General features: G+C 40.8%; 1 protein-coding gene across 1 annotated transcript in view; it reads left to right on the top strand.

Annotated features, from left to right (window-relative positions):
* zc3h18 (zinc finger CCCH-type containing 18) overlaps positions 1–22047 on the top strand; it is a 250964-nt gene that overhangs the window by 144501 nt on the left and 84416 nt on the right. Inside the window, exons 9-12 of the mRNA XM_084335339.1 lie at positions 8334–8519; positions 10542–10673; positions 16551–16643; positions 20413–20787. Of these exons, the coding sequence (XP_084191465.1) occupies positions 8334–8519; positions 10542–10673; positions 16551–16643; positions 20413–20787 (786 nt within the window). The remainder of the gene's footprint in view (positions 1–8333; positions 8520–10541; positions 10674–16550; positions 16644–20412; positions 20788–22047) is intronic.

Genomic DNA, 22047 nt, shown 5'->3' with positions numbered 1-22047 from the left:
AACACCCAGTGAAAAAAACCTTGTTTTGTTGAATTTTACCAGGGAATTATTGTTTTTTTTCAACATGGAAAGTTCTATTTAGGTGTTTTAAACCTCCATTATTTGGTACATCCTTTGGTGCAAATACACCTTTTCCTCAGTGAGTGACATTTGGATATTATTGTTCTGGGTGTTTTTTTAAAAGACAATGTGAAAATACATACATTTTGGTGTTGCCTTCATATTTGGACCAATATCTCCCTGCAATATACCCCCCCCCCTCCACACACACACACACACACACGCGCACACACACACACACACACACACTCACAGCCCTCCCATCATGTTTTTTTTAATGTATTACTTCTCCAGTGCTTTTGATACCATATGGCCTGAGCTGCTGGGTGAGACGTTTGAGGTGATGCAGGTAGAGGTATCCTGGGTTGTTGACTATCTGACAGGCAGACCACGGTATGTGTGCCTACAAGGCTGTGTGTCAGACAAACTGGTCAGCAACACCGGGGCCCCGCAGGGGACAGTCCTCTCTCCCTTCCTCTTCACTGTCTAGTCTACACACCAACGACTTCCACTTCCAGAGTCCTGCCACCTTCAGAAGTTTTCTGATGACTCTGCGATAGTGAGATGTATAAAGGACACTGATGAGGAGGAATACCGGCCACTGGTGGTGGACTTTGTCACATGGTGCGAAAAGAACCACTTCCAGCTAAATGTGACGAAGACCAGGGAACTGGCTGTGGATCTGGGGAGGAGGAGGAGTACATCTGTGACCCCCGTTTCCATCATGTGGGTCGACGTGGACATGGTTGAGGAATATCGAAATTATAAAAGATTTATGAATTTCTTTTAATTTTTTATATATACCGGTATATATATATTTTTACATATCTTTTCACATGTATGTGTAAGATTATAACTGTTTGTTGGTTTCCTTAAACATATATAGGTGAATGAACAAAAAAAAAGTAAAAAAACAAAAAATCTTTTTTTTACTTTTTTTTTTACGTTTTTTCCCCTTTCGGAGTAATACACGATCAATCGAGTATAGCATGCGATCAATCGATCTGGATTTTTCTTTAAAATGCCCATCCCTACTACAAATACCTCGGAGTACACATCGACAATAAACTGAACGGGTCAAAACTAGGGCTGGGCGATTCTTGCTAAAATGTGAATCACGGTTTTTCTCTCTAAGAATTGAGATAACGATTCTCTCACGATTCTTATTTTTTTCAATAAAATAATTTTAAAAGTAAAGTAAAAAAGAAAAAAAGATATTTAACACTTTGATCGCCATGGTTAAATTCATAATTTACCATCCCTAGCCAGCTCTATTTGTCTATGGAGAAGTTCCCCTTCTTTGCAGGGCTATAACTTTTTAAATTCTATTGCTAAATTGACATTATTATGGCCCATTCATTAGTTGAGCTTATAGGACTAGATATTACAATCCCTTAGATAATCAGCACTTTTTTGAATGGGGTAGAGGTAAAAGCTTCACTGGGGTCTTCAGGTGGGCACCCTCCTTCATTGGTGTTTCGTTGACAGGCCCACGACACCTCCGAAGGGCTCAACGGCAACACCTGGCGTCCCAGGTGTGCCCCCCTCTGCTTTTACCCCTCGATGCTCTTCTTTCAGCTCCAAAGAAGGTTGCAAGTGACTTGGTTCCAAGTTCTCTGATGTGCTTGAATTACTTTCAGCCGGGGTACTGATGCTCGGTGGACTGTGGGTTAAATCCTGCCGCTGAGCTTCACTCGCCTGACTTGACCTTTCTCTCAGAAGATAATGGTCAATGCGAGATCCCGGCCTCACTTTCTTCAAGCACTTCATCCGGCCTTGATGTATTCGTAGGCCTCTGATGGATGTTACCTTGGACCAGCCACAGCTACATACTCTGTGCTCCTGTCCTTCAGTTGATGTGCCGATTATCTGGTTCGTCGTCGTTCCAGGGTCAGTTACCGGGTGGTCAGCCGATGAGTCATCTTCCGCCCCCGCTCTCGCAGACTCTAGGGGTGTTTTTCTCTTTAGACTTTTCGTAGCAATGAGGGGTGGCTTTTGTGCACTTAATTAAGCGACGGAGCCTGCCATCATGGATAGCTAGTCCATGACAGCCCCGTTGGGGTCTTTCCTTCCTGTCAGCTGTCTTTCCAAGCCGTCACATGGTCTTTCCCTTGTTGTCAGCTGCACTTTCACAGCAGTCACTGGATTTCTCCAGTTTATCAGTTGAGCTTATAGGACTAGATATTACAATCCCTTAGATAATCAGCACTTTTTTGAATGGGGTAGAGGTAAAAGCTTCACTGGGGTCTTCAGGTGGGCACCCTCCTTCATTGGTGTTTCGTTGACAGGCCCACGACACCTCCGAAGGGCTCAACGGCAACACCTGGCGTCCCTGTCCTATATCTATTGTTCAGGGTGTAGCAACGTTATACTTTTTCATTCACATATTCATACTAAAATACGGTCTAAAGTATAAGTATGTTTTTATCGTTTTCTGCAGCTTTCTCCAGAACTTGATTTATAGCCCCAAATGCATTATATTGATGATCAAATACAGTTTGGTAGCGATCGGTGCCAGATAAAAAATTTCAACTGGAGGTACTTCTAGAAGTTACTACGTATGATCTGATGTTGACCGGATGGGCGGGGGGTCGTTTATAATTCCGTGGGCAACGTTATATCATTCATCTAGTGTGGGTCATATGATCATCAGAGCAGTTTATATCGAACACGGTAATAATAAACGCTGAAACTTACCCCAGTCTCCTCGGGCCGTTGGGCGATCAGCTTGGAGTAGACAGTTTTCTATTATGGGATGTTGATCTAGATCAGGGGTGGCCAACCCGCGGCTCGCGAGCCGCATGCGGCTCTTTGCCCGTCAATGTGCGGCTCTTCCATCCATAAAAAAAAATAAAAAACTTTTTTTTTTACCTTTTTTTTTTACCTTTTTTTTTTTTTTTTTTTACTTTTTTTTTTATGTCACTCATTCCATAAGGACGTAGAATAAACATTTACAATTTTTTTTTAAATGGTCCATTTGCATGTTCTTGGTATCTGAATCTAGGGACATGGATCAGTGTCAGAAATAGTGTGTCTGTTACTAGGCTTGAGTAAATTGTAATGAACCAAAGGAGAATATCAATTCTATTTAAAAAAAAAATTATCTTTGACTGTAAATAACACCATGCTAAAATTGACCAGACCTGAAAAATCTAAGCAAATGAATAAAGGGAAGATGATTAAACAGAAGGTTTTGTAGATACAGTACTGAATTCTGCCATCTTTTTTATAATGTAAATTTCTCCACCATTCTTCATCATATTGCAACACCGTTTTTTGCAAGACGTTCACAGAAAGGTAGAGAAACTAACTGCGTTCTGTTTTATGGCAATAACGTTCAGGTTTGTGGGAGATAATCCCAAAAAATAAGAGAAATTAAAAAGTAAATCCAGAAGTCAGATGATTGACAGGGGCTGGTGTGAGCTGGGTAGGGTAGTTTTTCGAAATTTGAAAGCCCTGAGTCTCTTCCTTCAAAAGACTACACTCACTTTTGGCTGTGCCACTTCCTCCTGTCAATATGCGCCAGTTTCCGACTCAATGCCCTGAGATTTCTATAATCTTATATTTCACTAATAACAGTTAAAATAATTGGTAAACAAACATAATGCTGAAAATATACACTTTTACTGTATATCTCGGGCTTAAGAGGTTAACCCTGTGAGGCCCAAATTAAAAAGAAATTAGCAACTTCAGAGGCCAGAGGGTGGGACATATAAACACATTTACTATCAAATAGCATTGTGAGGCTGAACAACAGGACCAATTGACTATACATGTGCTTAAAGGGGAACTATCTTATAAATGGCTTTTTTCAGTGTTTACCATTGTTTCTTAGCTATGTGGACTTATATTAATAGGATATATGTCTCTAATTCTCATATTGGCGAATTCTTCCAATTCTCCTCTCACAATATTCACCCTCACTGAACTGAGTCATCTGAAAATGTGCATATCTGTGATGTCAGAGATTTCTCAGCTGCATAATAATGTGGCAGTTGATGTGGCAGTTGGCACCAGGCCACACAGTGGTTGGAGCCCAGCCTCAAAACGGCTTAAGATCTTGAGATAGAAAAATGCGGTTTTTAGTACTTGATTAGAAATACAAAACAATGCATTTTTTTGAAAAAAACCTAGGTGTTCCATAGACTCACAGGAATTGTGTAAAAGTGCCCAAATAGTGAAAGAAATAGTAAAATAGTTCCCCTTTAACATTTTTTAATAAACATTATTTTTTTAAATGGCTAAAAGTGATTTTGTAATTTTGCAACCGTGGGTCTCACAGGGTACTTTTAACCCTGTGAGGCCCAAATAAAAAAGACATTAGCAACTTCAGAGGCCAGAGGGTGAGACCTATAAACACATGAAGGGTGCCGTGACTGAAAAAAAAGGTTGAGAAACGCTGGTATATGGTGTGGCTCTTTGTGGTACCACAGTAATTTTTTTGTGGCTCTTAGTCTCTGACTGGTTGGCCACCCCTGATCTAGATTAACCATTTCCAGGTTGTATAATACTATATACGTCCAAATAACGTTGTTTATTGAGTTAGGGCGAGCGATTGATTATCCAGTGTGTCGAGATGGAGTCCTGCTAACGATCGCGAGTGCCCGGACGAAATATGGGTGAGCACTTCCTGTTTGGCGCGTCACTTCCTGTTGGGGGCGATCTGCCGATCGGCCACCAGATGGCGCTCTTGAACCGTTAGAGTTGAGTGGAGCTCAGCAGTATATCTCAGGTCCCCGGAGGAGAAATATGATTTCGATCACAGATTTTTGAAATATTGATATCAAAGACGTGTTACGGCGTCTTCGGCAGAATGAGCATGACGGGCAATGACGAGTTTCGGCGTTTCCGGCGATTAAAGCGTTAATAACTTTTTTAATAATAAAAAATCGTCAACTTTTTAACGATAACGATTTTTTTTTTTCGATTAATTGCCCAGCCCTAGTCAAAACACGCAGAGGCACTCAAGAAGGGCCAGAGCCAACTCTCAGAAGGCTGAGATCCTTCAACGGCTGTACTACTGTAGGATGTTGAGGATGTTCTATGAGACGGTGGTGGCGGCAGGGCTCGAGACTAACGATGTCCCGTCGTCACGGGGACGATCAAATATTGATTTGGGACGAACAGAAATCTTTTTTGGGACGCAAACGGGACGAGAGGATTTAATTTTTTTTCACAGGAAATGTCAATTAGCCGACTGTCAGTGCGCGCATATATATATATGAATTATTCTACGTTAATAAAACATACCTGGTGATCAACTACAGTTTGCTGTAAACATTATGATATGTGTGTAGTGTTCTCATAACGACAGCTGCAGCGGGAGCTGGCTCATGCTGGATTTGCGAATAGAATGCAGCTGCAGAGCCGCAGAGCCAGGGGCGCTTTCAGGTCCGGTCACAGGCCCGCCCCCCACACAACGGCTGAATTGCCAATGGCTGAATTGGAGTATTGCACTGTGCAAATATCCCTATACTAGCACCTTGTTAAACACTTTTTTTTATATATATATATATATTTATTTATTTTTAATCATAATTATTCTTGTGAAATCTTTCCACCTGGGAGCCTTTTGACTAAATCAATTTATTCTCCCCTTCTCTGAATGGTGTTTCTTATGGCAATAACAACTATAGACGACAAAACCAAAGTAAAGAAACGACATTTGATTTTTGGGACGGTTACATTCACTTTGGGACGGTTAAGATTGTATTTCGGGACGGTTCTGGGACGGTGGTGAAAAAAGTTAGTCTGGAGCCCTGGGTGGCGGGCGCCTTCTTGTACGCTGTGACCTGCTGGGGCAGCCGACTGAGAGCAGGGGATGCAAACAGGCTGGAAAAGCTGGTCAGGAATGCCAGTAACGTGGTAGGGGCGGAGCTGGACTTTCTAGCGGTGGTGGCGTAGAGGTCCACACCATCATGGACAACCCCTCCCACCCACTACACACAGACTTGGCTGATAGAAGGAGCATGTTCAGTGTTAAACTAAGACTCTCAAGATGCAACACTGAACGGCACAGGAAGTCCTTCATTCCGACAGACTTTATAACGCATCACTGTGCCTCACTGCATCGCTGAGCACAGAGTGACAGAACAATCTGGCATAATCTTCCTCGACTTTTACTTTTAAATCAATCGACATTTTACAATTTTACACTTTTTACTGTATATTTTAGAATGTATATACATATCAGAATGTATATCCCGGACCGTATTTTATTCTTATTCGTGACTTTTGTTTTTGACTACCTAAATATTTTTACTGTGAGCGATCTGTAGTGCTGAATTTCCCTCAGGATAAATAAAGTAATTCTATTCTATCATATAGCTCTCCTCCTTTTCTGTTGTGGACTCCTATCAATGTCCCTCTCTGCATCTCATCCAAATAGCATAGTTACAACTTACACACATTAATCATCAACAGGTGATTTTCATTCAAGCTGCACAATAAATTATATAGTTGTCGGACCACTTCGAACCATAGCTTCAAACGCATCAAATCCTTCACTATTATTGTCATCGTCACTGTCCCAGCATTCTGGCTCAGAGTCCTTTTCACACTGCCAGCTAGCTTGTGGGCAACGGAGAGATACACTTTAAATTTTGACGACAAGAAGAAAATCTGTGATAAAGCAAGTCGACGCTCGGCTTTAGAGGGTTAAGAATGTGACTGTTTCCATGCTGGGTATCATCATAATCCTCATTGTTTTAATGATCAGGAACAACAGATATTAGGGCTGACCTTCGAAGCTTTTTTTGGCAATAGAAGCTTCGGGGCCGAGCTTCAATTTAAATTTTTTAATTTTTTTATTTATCTTATGTTGTGGGACTTGTACAGCACTTTCATAAACTTTGTTGTTTTTAAATGTGCTCTATAAATAAAGTGGGTTGGATTAATTAATTAAGTAGCCCCTTTCGTGACTGAGCCAACAAGGTTTCACTCGGCTGTGTGATTTAATTCAAGGTGGATCGCTGTTGTCGTTTGAACAACTTCAGATTTCATGGGAACTACCAATCCCCCAAATCAAGAATGTTTATGAAGTAAGATTTTGATTATTTGAAATATGGCCTGTGTAGACTAAACTATGCACAGAATTATGTCAGTCTACAAGGTCCGGATTCTACATGGTCCGGCAATGTAGACCTTGTAGACTCCACTACAGACCAATTATCAGTGAATGTTCATGCATTTTTAAGAAGGGCAACTTCCACAAAAAAACAAAGAACTCACCAAAACATCTCAGTAGCACCTTATCTAAATTTTATTTCCTATTTTGTTTATTCATCCCAGTATCTTTCTTTCTTATGTGTGGAATTCTACAAGGCATGTAGGTGTATATGTATTTGAGGATGATATCCTTCAAACAGGCAATAGTGATGATATAATTTGGGCAGTGCTGAGCTGGGTTACTTTCCTCCAGTGTATTTGTCCCCCGGCCCCACCCAATGGCCCGCGCGCACGCACGCACGCACGCACGCACGCACGCACGCACGCACACACACACACACTTACATTTAGTCATTTAGCTGACGCTTTTATCCAAAGCGACTTACAAGTTCTGTACGACAAGACAGCAAGAAGGGTACAACTCTATCAGCTGAGTAACAATGTTTATCAAAGTGTTGCGTGTTACAGTGTAGGTTAGTTTATTAGGAAAAGTGCATGACAGTAAGGTTAGTCACGGTTAGATTTTTTTTTTTTTTTTTTTTTTTTTTTTTTTTTTAATAAATCATTTCAGATAATGGTTGAAGAAGTGAGTCTTTAGTCGACGGCGAAAGATTGGACGGGATTCGGCTGTCCTAACTGGGATGGGTAGTTCTCACACACACACACACACACACGCACGCACACACACACAAATCGAAAATTATTATTTTTATTTTTATTTTTAAACTTCGATTTTTTTTTTAATGTTCGAAGCTTGTGCCATCGAACGAAGCTTCGAAGTATTTAAGACAGCCCTAACAGATATACTTTTACTCCACACCCCATGCTCTTCTGCAACAAAAGACGATTTTAGATTTCTGTCATGACTCAATTAAAGTTGATATACCTGTCGGGCAGGTCCTACAGCATACAGTATAGGAGATGTCTGTGTTCTGTTTTATGTATATCCATTATTTTCATATTTGGATGTCTAGCTCGGAGATGAGAAAGTGGTTAGCTGGTCCTAGCTGGTTGCCCTATCTCCTGTGTTTGAATGTAGTGGTTTGTCAGGATGTTTTCGGTGAGTGAGATTAACAGATCCCCCCCCCATCCTGTGCCTCCTCCAGCAGGCCGATGGAGCCTCCCCCTAATAAAAAGGAGATGGTTCCTATGATGAGGCGTCCAGATGAGTGGAAGGACCCGTGGCGTCGGTCCAAATCCCCCCGGAGGAGGCCAGGTGTGGGTTCCCCACCGCGCGGCCGCCGGCGACACCGTCCCTCTGGCTCCTCTGTTTCTTTGTCCAATTCCTCCAGGTGAGACTCCTGGAATTAATCACAATACTAGTCATGATATTGTACGGTAATATGATTCATTACCTTTTTTCAACTGCAAATTATGTCTCCAATGGAAAACGTTAACATCTGCAATAAAAATATATATACATCATCTGTTTTCTCTAATGAGATCACATTTTCAGTCTGTTCACCTCATTCCTTTTATTGCAGTAACTAATAGTTCAAATTGTTTTATTTGTCACATATAATGTACATTACAGTGAAATGCTTGGTTCTGTATGAGCCCCCTGAGATTGTGCTTTATACAGTAAAAACTATAAAGACCAAACACTATACAAAATATACAATATTTTATTTAACCTTTATTTAACCGGATAAATACTCATTGAGATTCAAATCTCTTTTACAAGAGTTACCTGGCCAAGAAGGACAGCAAAAACACATTTGTTTCAGACAAAAACAAGACACACAGTTCCAAGGAAAGAAAATACGCTCTTGTCAATTAAAACATTTACAGTTTCCTATGGTCTCGTATTCCATGGTCTTCATTATGTTTGAATGAATTTAGAGTTAAGGTACCATCTAGTTTAGGCTCGTCTTGCAGGCTATTCCATGCATATAATACAAACTAAAGTCCAAAATGCAAAATGAGGTAGGGATGTAGTTCAAATCTTTAGTAATAAATAGATAAAATATGGTGTAGCGTTAAAAAGTGTCTAAAGTTAATGTTAAAGGCGAGTGTTTAAAGTAAGTGTGTGGATGTGTGTGCAATGAATGTAGATGGATGGGTTAGTGTTGCATAGAGCATCCTGATGGCCTGGGGATAGAATCTCCTTTTGAGTCTCTCTGTACTGGCCATGAGACTGCGGTAGCGCTTGCCTGACGAAGAGGCAGTTGTTTGGATGGATAACGTCTTTGACTATTCCTGCAACGCCTGGTGTAAATGTCCTGGAGAGTGGAAAGCCCACCTCCAATTGTGTGTTCGGCTGATCGAGCCACTCTCTGCAATCTGCTGCAGTCGTGTACGGTGCTATTCCCAAACCAGGAGGTAGTGTTGTCAAAAATATAGATTTTTCGATACCGATTCTGAATATTTAAAACGGTTTCAATACTCATTTCCCACAATATCGATATTTAATTATTCATAATAAAAATTAAAAATAATTTTTATTTTTTTTGTATAAGGAAGTTGCATTGTTTATTTCAATACCTGTAATAGTACAGTAGTCCACACACACACACATGTATATTCAGTTAAGTTGGAATATGACTGTAATACAAACAGTTCAGTTTGTCAGGTACATGCAACACAGATTACAGTGTTTACTTAATTTCTAAGATTATATCATTTAGTTATTTTTAAATGTGTGATCTAAAGATAAACAAAGGGTTTTAAAAGTGTTATATTTATCTTCTCTTGTAGTATCAGAGAGAAGCTGAGGAGAATCAAACAGCAACAAAAGCAAAAAAGAAAAAAAAACTTTTTTTTTGTGTGTACATTTTAAGATTGAACCTTTTTCCCTGTGGTATCGAAAATGGTATTGAATATCTATACTTTTCAAGGTATCGTATCGAAGTTCGAAATTCCAGTATCGTGACAACACTACCAGGAGGTGATGTTACCAGTCAGGATGCTCTCTCTTGTGCATGAGTAGAAGTTCTTTAAGATCTCTCGTCGTTTGCAGAGATCAGGCCCACCACAGCTGTGTCATTGGCAAACTTGACGATTGTGTTGCTGTTGTGCTTTGCCACACAGTCATGCGTGTAAAGTGAGTAGAGGAGGGGGCTCAGAACACAGCCCTGGGGGGGCAGTAACCTGCTCTCACCACTTGGGGTCTTCATACAATGATAAATACTAAATACATTTTGAGTGTACCCGTCTGATATTGTGGTACACCAATAAGTTTGTATGGTAAACAGTGTAAGGGAGACAGAAGATAAAGGTGCATATTTGTTGTTTGTTGAGAAAGAAAATTTAAAAGTGTTTTATATAGAATTAATGATACAACCCTGTGTGTGTTGTGTGGGTGCATATTGCAGGTCTTCGTCTCGCTCTTCGTCCTACACAGGCTCTGGGTCATCTCGTTCCCGTTCACGCTCCCGCTCCTCCTCCTTCAGCTCCTACTCCAGCCACTCCTCCCAACGCAGCTCCTTCAGCGGCTCCCGGTCCCGGTAAGTCTGGTTCTCCTCACCACCCCCCTGAGGAGTCTGACAGAGTTCCACACAGGGTCTTAAAAAGTCTTATATTTAATCATCCGAATTTTAGGCATTAAAAAGAGGCCTGGAGAGGTCTTAAAAGTGTATTGGATTAGGAAGTTACATCTATGTTTGGGCTGCAAAATAAGCAGTATGGTAATAGCAGTTAATTAATTCATTCATCATTTATTTAATCTCGAAAGATCATTGAGAGCAAGCTCTCATTTACAATGACGTCGAGAGGTACAATATATAATACAAAGACAATATAGAAACCGAAAAGTCAATAATTTAAACAATTTAATTGAATTTAAACAACTACAGAATGAGGTGAAATGGTTGGCTATTATAGCTTTATGCTGACCAATGGATACTAAAATGCTTTGTAAACCGTTGCATGTTTCTGGGGCACAGAAGCTAAAAGCAGATTTTCCTAATTCAGTGCAAACTCTGGGGACCTAAAGTGTAAGCCAATCACCGATTATGATCAGGTCCAGAGTTCCAGTCCAGTATGTTGGGTGGAAGATCATCAATAATGAAGTGATGTAGGGGGAAGATCATCAATAATGGATTTATAGTTTATACAGAAACAGAAGGTTCCCCCCAACCATTTTTCATAGTAATTTTCCTTCATACCTTTTTGCTAGTATGGCTGTGAAATATGTATTAAATACTATTCAAAGTGGTCTTAAAAAGTGTTGTTGAAACCTGCAGGAACCCTGGTCTCAACCAGCATCCATGCTCAGCGAACCTACCCTGGTAAATAAAGGTTAAAAAGAGCATCTGTATTCAGTGAACCTACCCTGGTAAATAAAGTTTAAAAAGAGCATCTGTATTCAGTGAACCTACCCTGTTAAACAAAGGTTAAAAAGAGCATCTGTATTCACTATTCAGTGAACCTACCCTGGTAAACAAAGGTTAAAAAGAGCATCTGTATTCAGTGAACCTACCCTGGTAAACAAAGGTTAAAAAGAGCATCTGTATTCAGCGAACCTACCCTGGTAAATAAAGGTTAAAAATAGCATCCGCACTCAGTGAACCTACCCTGGTAAATACAGGTTAAAAATAGCATCTGTATTCAGTGAACCTACCCTGTTAAATAAAGGTTAAAAAGAGCATCTGTATTCAGTGAACATACCCTGGTAAATAAAGGTTAAAAATAACATCTGTATTCAGTGAACCTACCCTGGTAAATAAAGGTTAAAAAGAGCATCCGCACTCAGTGAACCTACCCTGGTAAATAAAGGTTTATTTATATAATTTAAAGAAAATAGCCCCCTAGTTTGGAGCCCTGGATCAGTTGAAAAGATACACACCCTTAATTCTGACTTAACCGTGACTTTAGCCAGACCTTTGTCCTCCACTGATACAGAGGTAAAAGTCTGGCTTACACAAGACTAAACCTCTCCTAATACAGTAGAGTTGAACTAGAATATAAATTTGAAACGAGTAGACCCAAAAATAACGGGGTCAGAGAGCCGCAACCCTCACTATTATAGGAGGCAAAAATAATAATATAAAAATAAAAAATAAATACGTTTTTTTTTTAATGAAAATGTATGGTTGAAACATGCACACGTTCAAACGCACACACACTAATAAGAATTGGAGGCTTTTAACCAGGGCCGGACTGGGGAAATCATTCAGGCCAGGAAATATAGTGCAAAATATAGCCCCAGTCAGGCCACTTTTTAAGCAGGGGGTCTGGGGGTCCCCCACCAGGACATTTCTTGTTACAAAGACTTAATTTCCTGCATTCTGGTGCAGGCATTTTTTTATTTGTACCCTTTGAATGCCAGTGTTTGTGATGGCATCACAAATTATTGTTAAAAAACAGGCTAGCATAAATGTATGATTAGCAACAACACTGATTTTGATGGATTTTCAGTTTTTTTGTAATGTCAGATTGAAAATAATACAATATTTTATTCAACTTCAGCCCTGATCATAACACCACATATTAATTTTATAATTCTAACCCTTTAAATGCCAGTGTGTGTGATGGCATATATTTGCAATATATCAAATGCAAAGTAGATTTTTCTGGGGGGGATTATTACAGGCTAGCATGTGTCAATGATTAGCAACAACAGTTTTTTGTAAGGGTCCCGCCTCCACCAATCACATGCGGCTCCTTTTGTGTGTCTGTGTGTGAGAGCAAGAGAGAGAGAGAGAGATAGTTCTCCAACTTGTGTGAGTTGCCGTGATCTCCTGGTTGTTCCCCACCTAGGTTATCTCTAACTATTGCGCTGCTGCAACTAGAAACACTGTCCTGGCCTGCTTCTAAGTTCAGTGGCCTGACTGCAAAAAAATTAAAATAAAATGGATTTAATTATTTTTTTATTAATCATCTGGCGACCCCTCCTGTGGGTCGCGATCCCGACTTTGGGAACCCCTGCGCTCGAGACGCGATCTGAAAAATATATTCTCATTTCCTGATCGCACACACACACACACATGGGGCACACACTGATATCTCTGTGAAAATAGATCCGATTACCCCAAGACTGGTAAAATAAATTGCTTACCTCAGATCAGATGTTCTCCAAAAAGATTAATCCAATTCCTGATCGCCATTCCAAATATCGATCGCGTTTATTGATTCAGCGCTGGGTACTGTAAATATGTGTTCCACGTGTTTTCCGGCTCGGCGATCACTTGGGTCTCTTCAAATGCCTCGCCGGAGAAGTAAAATGAGGAGGCTGGACCCCACCCCCCCACCCCCCCATCAGTCTAATCCAATGGGGTGCAGTACCATCCGGAGAGACGGTAGGGGGCGGTATTTTCCCAATGGAGCTCAGAGAGTCTGCAGCACTAGTGTGAGGCTCGATTGATGAAATATGAATTCAAATCGCTAATAATAAAAAAAATACGACAAACAAACGCTATATAGCGTTGGTGGCATTCAACAGGCGGCATGAACTAACGACAAAACGCGTCCGTGGCACTCAAAGTGTTGTTTGGCCTCGGGCCAAATTTTTTCCACGCCATTATATGGCGGGCCAGAACCAAAAACAATGGCTAATTTAATACATTTATAGTGAAATCTTTTTAAAACTTTTTTTTAACACTGCGCGAGTGTTTATAATAAGAAAATAGGAAAAAGGAACTAAAAACGAGATATCTCGTTTTTGGTGATCAAGCGTTGGCTCTCAGAAACGAGATATCACGTTATTGGCACTCAATGAGTTAATGTATCACGTAATTTCAATGTGGAATTAAGGAATATCAAAATAAAAGCACACGTTGTTGAACTTGATCATGCATATTTATTATTCAACCACATGAGTGGACTGCGACTGATTATCTTATAAAAAAGGAGGTACCAAACTATTATACACATTCTTCATAACTTAGCATAGATGTGCAAAAGCCCCAGTGCATTCCAAGCCAACGTACCGACTACGATGATAACAAAGCGGGTTGCGCAGAAGTATAAACAAAGCTTATACAAAGCTTAGCTAATGTTAGCTACCTAGCTTGATCTAAACCTCTCAGTCCAGTGTTCTTTGCAAACTCCATTGTGTTTTTTAAACTCAGTTCTGCTGTTGTTTACAGTTCAAGTTTGCCCTGGAAATGTATTTCTAGGCACATTGACTTACCAGCCTCTCCCAGGCATTACCTATAGAGTTGAGTTGAAAAGGATTGAGCATCAAATGCCTGTCATAAGATAAGATATTCCTTTATTGATCCCCTTGGGGAAATAGTTTCCTACCTAGTTTCTAACCAGAGAGTATCATTTTAACATAATGGGTAAATTTCCATTTTTGCATTGCTGCCTCATTATTATTATTCTATTAATCTTTTTTCTCTAATCAACTTGAACTATATGACTATTATTACTTTGTTAAAAATTGCTTTAACACCTTCATGGTTCTTGAAGTATATTATAAAACAGAAACAAGAACCCATCTCAGAAGGAGGTTCTGAAACTGAACCCTATAAATTAATTGGTAAACACTCAAACCTAACCCTATAAAAGGCATTGCAGGCCTATAAAAGGCTCTACGCTAACCTTTTTCCCAAGGAGCACATGTGCTCCTAAATGAGAACTTTGGAGCACACAAAGAAATTTAGGAGCACACAAATAAATAGGAGCGCAGTAAAATAATTTCAAGTAACCGTTTATTAACAAACTATTTATTACAAGCATATTATACTGTGCATGTGTGTGCGTGTCTAAGGGACAAACATCTGTGCTATAGCACCACCAAAATCACACATTGGTCCATGCCTACTAGACAAATGATATAGGTTGTCCAGCTGATTCTTTGTATGTTGTAGTGTTGTCACGATACCAACATTTTGACTTCGATACAGATAGGAAAGGTAATGGAATATATTATTAGATGACAGACATGGACAATTATTTATACAATTCTTTAATTCATTATAATTTAAATGAATATTTTGACACTGTTGAAATGTAAATAATCAAATGATTATGTTACAGCTGCTGACCTATATACTATAGCTAATGTCCATCAATATCTTCCTTTTGAATGAAATAGGATCAGGAATCAGGAGAGAGGGGATGCAAAGCTTGCAGTTTTCCAGAGAGAGAGTTTTACCGCGACGAGGTGCGTTTAGACCATTGCTCGCGGAGTTTTCCGTACACATAGAAACAGCAGAGAGAGAGAGAGAGAGTTTTACCACGACGAGGTGCGTTTAGACCATTGCTCGCAGAGTTTTCCTTACACATAGAAACAGCGGAGAGAGAGAGGTTTTTACCGCGACCGTGCGTTTAGTTTAAACTTTAGACCATTGCTCGCAGAGTTTTACTTACACATAAAAACAGCGTGACTCGTAAGATAAGTTGTCACAGAGCTGTCAAACGCAGGGCTGAATAGCTAGATGTCATACCTGTAGCTTCTAAAATTTAAGGTCCGCACTGCTCTGTGTATATTATGTAGGGCTGTCCCCGACTAAAGATTTGTATAGTCGATTTGTAGTCGCCAAAATTTGCCGATAGTCGACTATTAGTCGACTATAAAAAAAGAAAAGAATAAGTATAATAATATATATATATATTTTTTTTTAATCATTCCATTTGGGCTGTGGGGGGTGTTTAATGTCTGAAGGAGTCGACGGAAGGCTTCTTGTCCTCTGCGAAATCATGCAATTGGTCCACTGATGGATACATCTTGATATTTGTCTAGTCTAGTGTGTTCATTAGATGGGTGAAATCCTCTTTCAGTGCCTCTGTGCCTGTTTTCTTAGGCAGTTAGCCTCTGGTATGCGTGCCATTAGCGTTAGCCACGCTTCTAGGCCTCATTTCTTTTGGAAAGAATGATACAAAAAAAAGTATATATTAAAAAATTTATAAAAATTATACAAATATTATTTTTTTATTATTATTTTTTTACATTCGACTAAGAGGTTGGCAGTCGAACTATGGCTCCTTTCGATCGATTAGTCGACTATTCGACTAATAGGGGTCAGCCCTAATATTATGAAATGACAATTGCGCTTTGACACGCCCACTACCCAAAACCATTACTCGCACACTGTGCTCCTAAATGATTTTTCCGGTTTGCACAAATCTATTTTTAGGGGCAAATGCAAGTGAAATGCTCACACTGTAGAGCACTGCATTGGTAAACACTCAAACTATTAACCCTGTACATTGCATATTGCATTGTTACATTTGCATTCTGGTTGGATGCCAAACTTATTTTCGTTGTGCTGTATAATAACAATAAATGTGTATCTAATCTAAAAGCACAATAAAACTATAGATATAATGTATCTTTTTCATTATCCCTCTTGTCTATAGATCTAATGTATTTTTTTCCATTATCCCTCTTGTCTATAGATCTAATGTCTCTTTTTCATTATCCCTCTTGTCTATAGATCTCGCTCATTCTCCACTTCCCCCTCGCCAACTCACGCAGGACAGAGGCATGCCAAGAACAAAACTGACCTGCCTCCTCCACTGGCTAAAGGGTAAAACTACATCCATCCACCCATCTATCCATCCACCCATCTGCCATCCACCCATCCATAATCAGCCACACTTTGAGCTAAATCCGTTTACATTCACTCATTTGCTTCGATGTCTGCTCTCATGGACATACACAAGACAATACATACAGTATTTATTTACTGCCTCTAACAAAGTGACTTGCTAACATCTGTCGAATTTGCAACCTAAGTTTACATAGCTCATCAAAAACATGGGCGGCTTGTAAGGCTGAGCCCCAACGTTCGAACGTTCGTTCGTTACGTTGGCATTCGATTTCTAAATCAAACATTTTATTTCAAATTTTTAATAAAGAAAAATTATAATAATTGAATCTTCTATTATTATTATTTAATTTAAAAAAAAAAATTATGTGTCTATTCATTCTGTTTAAACCAATGGGGTTTTTCTTCACAGTTGCAGATAAAGATTATGCTACACTAATATTATAGTATTAAAAAAAACTGCCGAGTTATATTCATTAAAGAAAGTTGATTTAATAAAAAAAGAGACTCATTTAATCAGATTAATCACTTTATTCAAATTGAGGATTTAGTTTGAGGATATTTATATAAAAAAAAATGTAATTTCTTTTTATTTAAATTTTTTTTTTAAACGAAGGTTCGAACGTTCGTTCAAAAAACCTGAATAAGTTTGAATCCCAAACACAGGCTTCGGGGTCAGCCTTAGCGGCTTGGTAGCGCAGTGGAGAATGCACTCGCCTACCACCGCAGAGACTGGGATCGAATCCAGCTGTCAGCGGTACCTCCGGCTTGGTCAGTCGTCTCTACTAACACAATTGGCAGTGTTAGCGGGTGGGAAGCCGGCGGGGTATGTGTCCTGGTCGTTGTAAACTGCGTTTCCTACTGGTCGGTCGAGGCGCATGTTCAGCAGGGAGGGGATCCGGGGGAAATAGCGTGAACCTCTGCACGCGTTACATTCCCCCAGTGAGAGTCCTCGCTGTCAGGTGAAAAGAAGCGGCTGGCTGACTCCACATGTATCGGAGGAGGCATGTGGGAGTTCTACACCCTCCCTAGGCCGACAGTGGGGCAATGCGCGCAACAACCAGGAAGGGAATTGGCATAACGACTAAATTGGGATAGGAGCCAAAAATACAGAAAAAGTTAGAAAAATTTAAATACATGGGCTCAGGGTAACACAAGCAACTTATCCATCCATTGGCCCGATCTCACTTAAAATATGCAAATAAAGTACTAATCGACCATAGGAAAAAAGGTACATAATGTACGTTATGTTATAGTTATAAGGAATATATTTACGTATTCTATTGGAAATGTAACATGTTCATATTACAACTTATTACAAGTACATATTCAATCTTTTTTATTTAAAGTTTTCAGAAAACCTTGAAGTTCCCCTGCTGGGGATCCAACCCTAAAAGTAAAACAAATTACTTTGTCAACTACCAGCGTGGCTGGTAAATTGGAAGATATTGAGGAACAATAGAAAAGGAAATTATCCGCTCATTGGATTATAGCTTGCATGGGTTTTGTTACAAAGGATCAGATTAAACCGAATATATATATTTATTTATTGATATATATTGCATAGTATTTGTATATCGTTTGATATCCCTTGTATATTCCTTGTACATATACACGGGATATCCCTTTAGCCCAGACCATAATATTTCATTCTCCTATTGGACAGCGGTCCACCGGCGCCAGGGACCGGCCTCCGGAGTCAGGTTCAAAGTCACCGTCAAGACGTGTCTGGACATGCCCGGCCTTGCCCAGGGATACGCGACAGAAATGAGATTGGCACTAGTTTGTTCACCGTGCGTATAAATACGGCGCAGGTGAATACAGAAGCCCCTTAGTATGTTACCCAATAAGTTGAAGCCTCACCCACGATACAACGTGCGGTGAAGTATGGCCTGTTTGGCCCCAGAATAGAGCATTGAGACCGCGTGCGAATTAATAACTGAATTGTCAGAGTTTGGCGCTATACCGTCGAGTGCGACATATTTCTATTAAGTCAATAATAGTCTATTTGTGTATAGTGTATCGTGCGGTTAAAGTTCTACAGTGACCAGCATCTCCAACGCTTCCTCGTATTAGCTAGAGTTCTTATCCAGGCTGGGCTGACCACATGGCGCTTTCACCCGAGGAGACCTAGACGAGAACCGTATGGACATGTACACTGGATTAATCTACCCGACGACTACATAGCCCTTTGCGGCTGGAATATATTTGCTTTGGTCCTGTGATTTATGGAGCGGATAATCGCCGACGCCTGCACGTGTTGGATTTACCCCGCGAGGAGTCAAGTCGAGTCGGCGCTCAGAGAGCCTGAGGCCGACTAGCTTTCTTCACTGTGGAGCTACAGTCTACGGAGAACAGCTGTATTCGTCTGTGGATCAAGAGGCTATTGCACCGGCTCCTGTACCTGGAGTCTCCTTAGTCATCGTTGACCAGACGTTCTACTACCGACAGATCTTCTACCCCTGCTGGCTTACAACCAGGGGGAACCCCTTCCAGTATCTCCCGCTATATTACTAGTGTACCATAGATATAATTCCCTAAGATTCAGGTTGTATAATTACCTCCTGCGTAACCAGAGAATGGACATTCATTATTGATTTGCCTACGCATATTCCTTTGCCTTACAAGTGCATTCAAAGAATAATGTAAAGTATCCTATGTACCTTTTGCTCCATTAAATACTTGATTATACCTTTGTTTGGAACCGATTTCATTGTGGGAAGTGTTCATCATATTCATATATCGTGTACTGTATGGCCAGTAATTAAAGTACATAAAGCGGTAGTGGTTTAATGATACCATACTTATCAATACAGTCAGGGAATTGTACCCCTCAGTTACAGGTTTTATTGTCCTTACCGGTCAACATGTCACTTAAACGGGAACACATCAAATAAAAAAATGTATTATCTTATTTCCATGGCCACAATATGTGTGAACATGAGCAGCTCTCTCCCAAAGCCAGAAACCAGAGAAGTAAGAATCAAACTTGTGATGTCATCAGGTATAAAGTCTGGAGCTGCTCCATTGACAATGAATGCACTTTGTGGACCCAAAGAACGTTTGTTTTCTTTATTATATCCAAATGAGCTTTATTCTAATGTAGTGGTCTCAGTTCTGAAACAGAAAATATAACTATGAAGCAGCTTCAGGCTTTGTACTTGATGACACCAGAGGTTTGAGTTTTAGCACTCTAGGTTTTGGATTTGGGAGAGAGTTGCTAATTTTCAATAATATCTTTGTACTTAGATCGAGGAATAACATGTATGAATTCTGAAATGAGGTGCTCTTTAATTTGTAGACATCCTTGTTTTCTACTGTGACTTTTATTTTGAGTGCTGTTACTACATGTTTTGTCCAGCACCTAGCCTACCATCTAGCCTAACAAAGGTTGGATGTGCAAATAATCACCCTTCTTTTTTCCGATTACCGCTCCCGGGCAGTGTGTCGAAGTGTCCTTGAGCTAGACACTTAACCCATAATTGCTCCTGATGAGCAGGTTGGCACCTTGCATGGTTGCCTCCACCGTCGGTGTGTGAATGTGTGAGTGAAATGTGAGGAACAAATTGTAAAGCACTTTGGATAAAAGTGCTATATAAAATGCAGCCATTTACCATTTTACATCGATACATTTAACAGCCATAGCCCAAATTTGACATGCATGGGCTGTCTTGTCATGCTTGTCGTGGATTAATCCCTGCCTGTCATATTTGCATGTAAAAACACCTACATCTTTTCCTTCCTAAAGCTTGCCACTGAAGCCTGGTGCCATGCCTCCTCCTCGCAGGGATAAACCCCCCATGAAGAAGGCCCCCAGCCCTCCACCGCCAGGCGGACCACAGGGCAAGCCCCCCAAGCCCATGCCGGAGGGGGGCAAGCCTACTGCTAACCCCCGAGAGGGAGGTGGAGGAGGAGCAGTAGTAGTAGTAGCAGCAGCAGCAGCAGCAGCAGCAGCAGCAGCAGGAGGAGGAGGAGGAGGAGGAGGAGGAGGTGGTGGTGGAGGAGCTGGTGGTGTTGGAGGTGGGAGTGGTGTGGTGAGACCCCTGCCACCACGAGAGGCAGGGAAACCCCCCAACCCAAGAGAAGGCAGGAAGAAGGAACGCCAGCAGCATCCTCCCCGGAGGTAGGAGGCATCCCTATTGTGTTTGTGTACCCCTCATCTTTTAAGTAGTTGTTGCACAACCGCTACTACTACTACTACTAGTAGTATTCTTAGTAGTAGTAGTAGTAGGAGCAGCAGCACCAGTAGTAGTAGTAGCAGTAGCACCAGTAGTAGTAACTGCAGCACCAGTAGTAGTAGTAGCAGCAGCACTAGTAGTAGTAGCAGCACCAGTAGTAGTAGCAGCAGTAGTAGCAGCAGCAGCACCAGTAGTAGTAGTAGTAGTAGTAGTAGTAGTAGTAGTAGTAGCAGCAGCACCAGTAGTAGCAGCAGCACCAGTAGTAGTAGTAGCACAGACTTTTACGATGCGGCCGGGGATACCGTCCGGTCCGCGTGAATACTTTCCCCAAGGCAGTTGTCCTTCCGCGTTCGGTTTGTGCGGCCTGATTGGCCACTGACGCTTCTCTCAGCGCCCAATCGCGGATTGTTCTACCCGAGATGTAGTACTGTACTATATCGCGAACATCGAGTATTTAGTTTATATGGCGCCGCCCGTGGCCGAGAGACACTCGCAGTGCTTTCCTCGAGAAGGGACGGCGGAGCTATAGGCTAACGTTAGTGTATTGGTCCCGAGTGTAGCAGGGACCGCGGAGCTATAGGCTAACGTTAGTGTAGTCAGGGCTGTACAGTGCGATATAATGTTGCGGTTGTAATTTCATTAGACAGACCAGAGCGGACCTTTAATAACATGTAATTTAATTGACACGAGCAATGAGCTAACGGTAGCTGCTAACCAAGGTATCATTAGGATTATGCTAAGCTAACTAGCGATAGCTGCTAACCCTGGAAACGGTCAAAGCGGACTCCACAAGACTAGTTCCATTCGTGAGGAAAGGGGGTGGGTTATATTGACAACAGAAGTTTAAACATAACTTCATATTTATTGGTTATTCGTTTCTGTATATCATTCAATTTCCATCTCCGTGTGTCTCCATCTCCATCTCTTCCTGTTTACATTTGAGTGTGACGTCATCACCTACGGCAGCTTAGACGATCAAAACGCGAACCTAGAACAAAACCCGAGGGGGGGGGGGGGGCTGGCTCTCTTGTTCATTCTCGCCCCCTCTCTCTCTCTCTCTACATTCAATGATTTAACCCTTGTGGCTCCCTGGTCATGAAAACTACTTTTTTGAAATATTTTGTGTGTGTGTGTGAGCACAGCGGTGTCTGTGTTTATTATTATTTCATGAAATTGGGAAAATATCTTCATTTTACATATATGTT

This window comes from Notolepis coatsorum (assembly GCF_963971535.1).
Source record: "Notolepis coatsorum genome assembly, chromosome: 18".
NCBI lineage: Eukaryota > Metazoa > Chordata > Actinopteri > Aulopiformes > Paralepididae > Notolepis > Notolepis coatsorum.
This window is presented reverse-complemented; position numbering and strand designations above follow the sequence as displayed.